We start from the raw sequence: 1,941 nt of genomic DNA on the forward strand, positions 1-1,941 counted from the left end.
AATCAACCTATATAAACATAATTTAACTACAGAAAACATAACTAAACACCAGCAATAAGAGCAGCAACCAAAATCTCAAAAACATGCATAATTCATTTTCTTTTAAATCAAGAAACTATAGAGGGAGTTGCTTAAAACTTTACCTTGGCTTAGATCCTCTTAAATTAGCTAGAAATCACAGCAAAATGCAACTCAAAAATCAGAACCCTAGTTGGTTCTATAGGGTTTCGAAAAGAGAGAAAGAGGTAGGAAAGAGAGGAAGCTTTTCTTAATTTTGTATTTTTTGTAAAAATAATTTAAATGAAATGATTATTTTGTTTTATAAATAAAATATCAGCATAAACAATAATAAAAATCTGATTTAACATAATTTCATTAAAGACAAAAGCTTATGGGGCAAAATGACCATTTTACCTCTCCCACACAATGGGCATAAAAGGCACTTAGGGGTATTTTGCAATATTCTAAAATCCCGACTAGTCCTGACATTCCTAATGTCTAACTATAATGTCCCGCTATACTAAAAATACTAGGATGTGATTCTAATAGCTAAACATCGCGTTCCAATATTGCTGGGCACAAAACATGCAAAAATTATGAAATTTCTATATATGAGATAAAAATGCATTCTAAATTGAAATAAATCATCATAAATAATTAATTCAATACTAATAAATAATTTTCATAATTAAGCCCTAATTATTTGCTAATTCCAAATTAAAGCTAAGCGATCTTTACAACTATCCCCCCTTAAAAGGATTTCGTCCTCGAAATCTAACCTGAATAACTTTGGATATTGAGCTCTCATGTTTGATTCTAGCTCCCCAGGTCGCTTCCTCCACCCCTGCTGTTTCTCCTGAGTACTTTGACCAAAGTTATGGTCTTGTTCCGAATGACCTTATCCTTTCTGTCAAGAATCTGAACTGCATGTTCTTCATATGACAGGTCTGGTTGCAGTTCAAGATTTTCATAACTAAGTACATGAGCAGGGCCTGAAACGTACTTTCTCAACATAGAAACATGGAATACATTGCGAACTGCTGAAAGAGTTTGGCAAAGCTAATCGATATGCCACTTGTCCTACCTTCTCGAGAATCTCGAAAGGTTTTATAAATCTAGGGCATAACTTGCCTTGAAATGCTTGATCCCCTTCATTGGAGACACTCGTAAGAACACATGATTCCCTACTTGAAACTCTACATTCCTGCATTTCAGATCTGCATAACTCTTTTGCCTGTTATGAGAGGCAAGCATTCTGGTTTTAATCTTTTCAATAGCTTCATTAGTCCGTTGAACAGATTCCGGACCTAAGTCTTTCCTCTCCCCTGTCACATCCCAGTGAATTGGAGATCTACACTTTCTGCCATACAACAATTCATAGGGAGCCATCCCTATCGTACTTTGATAACTGTTATTATACGAGAATTCCATCAACGGTAGGTACTTATTCTAAGAGCCTTCAAAATCCATAACACAGGCTCGTAGCATATCTTCAAGTGTCTAAATTATCCTTTCGGTCTGTTCATCGATCTGAGGATGGAAAGTTGTACTGAATTTCAATTTGGTACCCATAGCCCGTTGTAAACTCTGCCAAAATTTTGAAGTAAACTTCGGATCTGTATCTAAAACTATGGACTTTGGCACACCATGCAGCCTTACTATCTCTTTAACATAAAAATTTGCATACTAATCCACTGAAAAGGTTGTCTTAACAGGTAGAAAATGAGCAGATTTTATGAATCAATCTACCAGAACCCAAATTGAATCAAACAAACATGTGGTTCTAGGTAATCAAACCACAGAGTCCATCGTAATATCTTCCAACTTCCACTCAAGTAATGTTAAAGGCTGCAATAACCCTGCTGGTCTCTGATGTTCAGCCTTGATTTGCTGACAGGTTAGACATCTCGATACGAACTCTATCACATTCTTCTTCATTCC

General features: G+C 35.7%; 1 protein-coding gene across 1 annotated transcript; it reads right to left on the minus strand.

The window, feature by feature from the left end:
• Nucleotides 1-816: 816 nt before the first annotated feature.
• Nucleotides 817-1,389, minus strand: LOC133030396 (uncharacterized). Its single transcript, XM_061103133.1, has 2 exons — nt 1,128-1,389; nt 817-992 (listed from the first exon to the last, which is right to left on the minus strand). The coding sequence occupies exons 1-2, from the start codon at nt 1,387-1,389 to the stop codon at nt 817-819; spliced, it is 438 nt and encodes a 145-aa protein (XP_060959116.1).
• Between the last annotated feature and the right edge of the window lie 552 nt (nt 1,390-1,941).

Source organism: Cannabis sativa, chromosome 8 (genome assembly GCF_029168945.1).
Source record: "Cannabis sativa cultivar Pink pepper isolate KNU-18-1 chromosome 8, ASM2916894v1, whole genome shotgun sequence".
NCBI classification, from domain to species: Eukaryota; Viridiplantae; Streptophyta; class Magnoliopsida; order Rosales; family Cannabaceae; genus Cannabis; species Cannabis sativa.

What these genes read in the sequence shown, in the direction of transcription:
- LOC133030396 (XM_061103133.1), bottom strand. Translation starts at nt 1,389, where the DNA reads ATGGCTCCCTATGAATTGTTGTATGGCAGAAAGTGTAGATCTCCAATT. An exon ending in GATCAAGCATTTCAAGGCAA is followed by an intron (nt 993 to 1,127) that starts GTTATGCCCTAG and finishes AGTACGTTTCAG; the next exon opens with GCCCTGCTCATGTACTTAGT.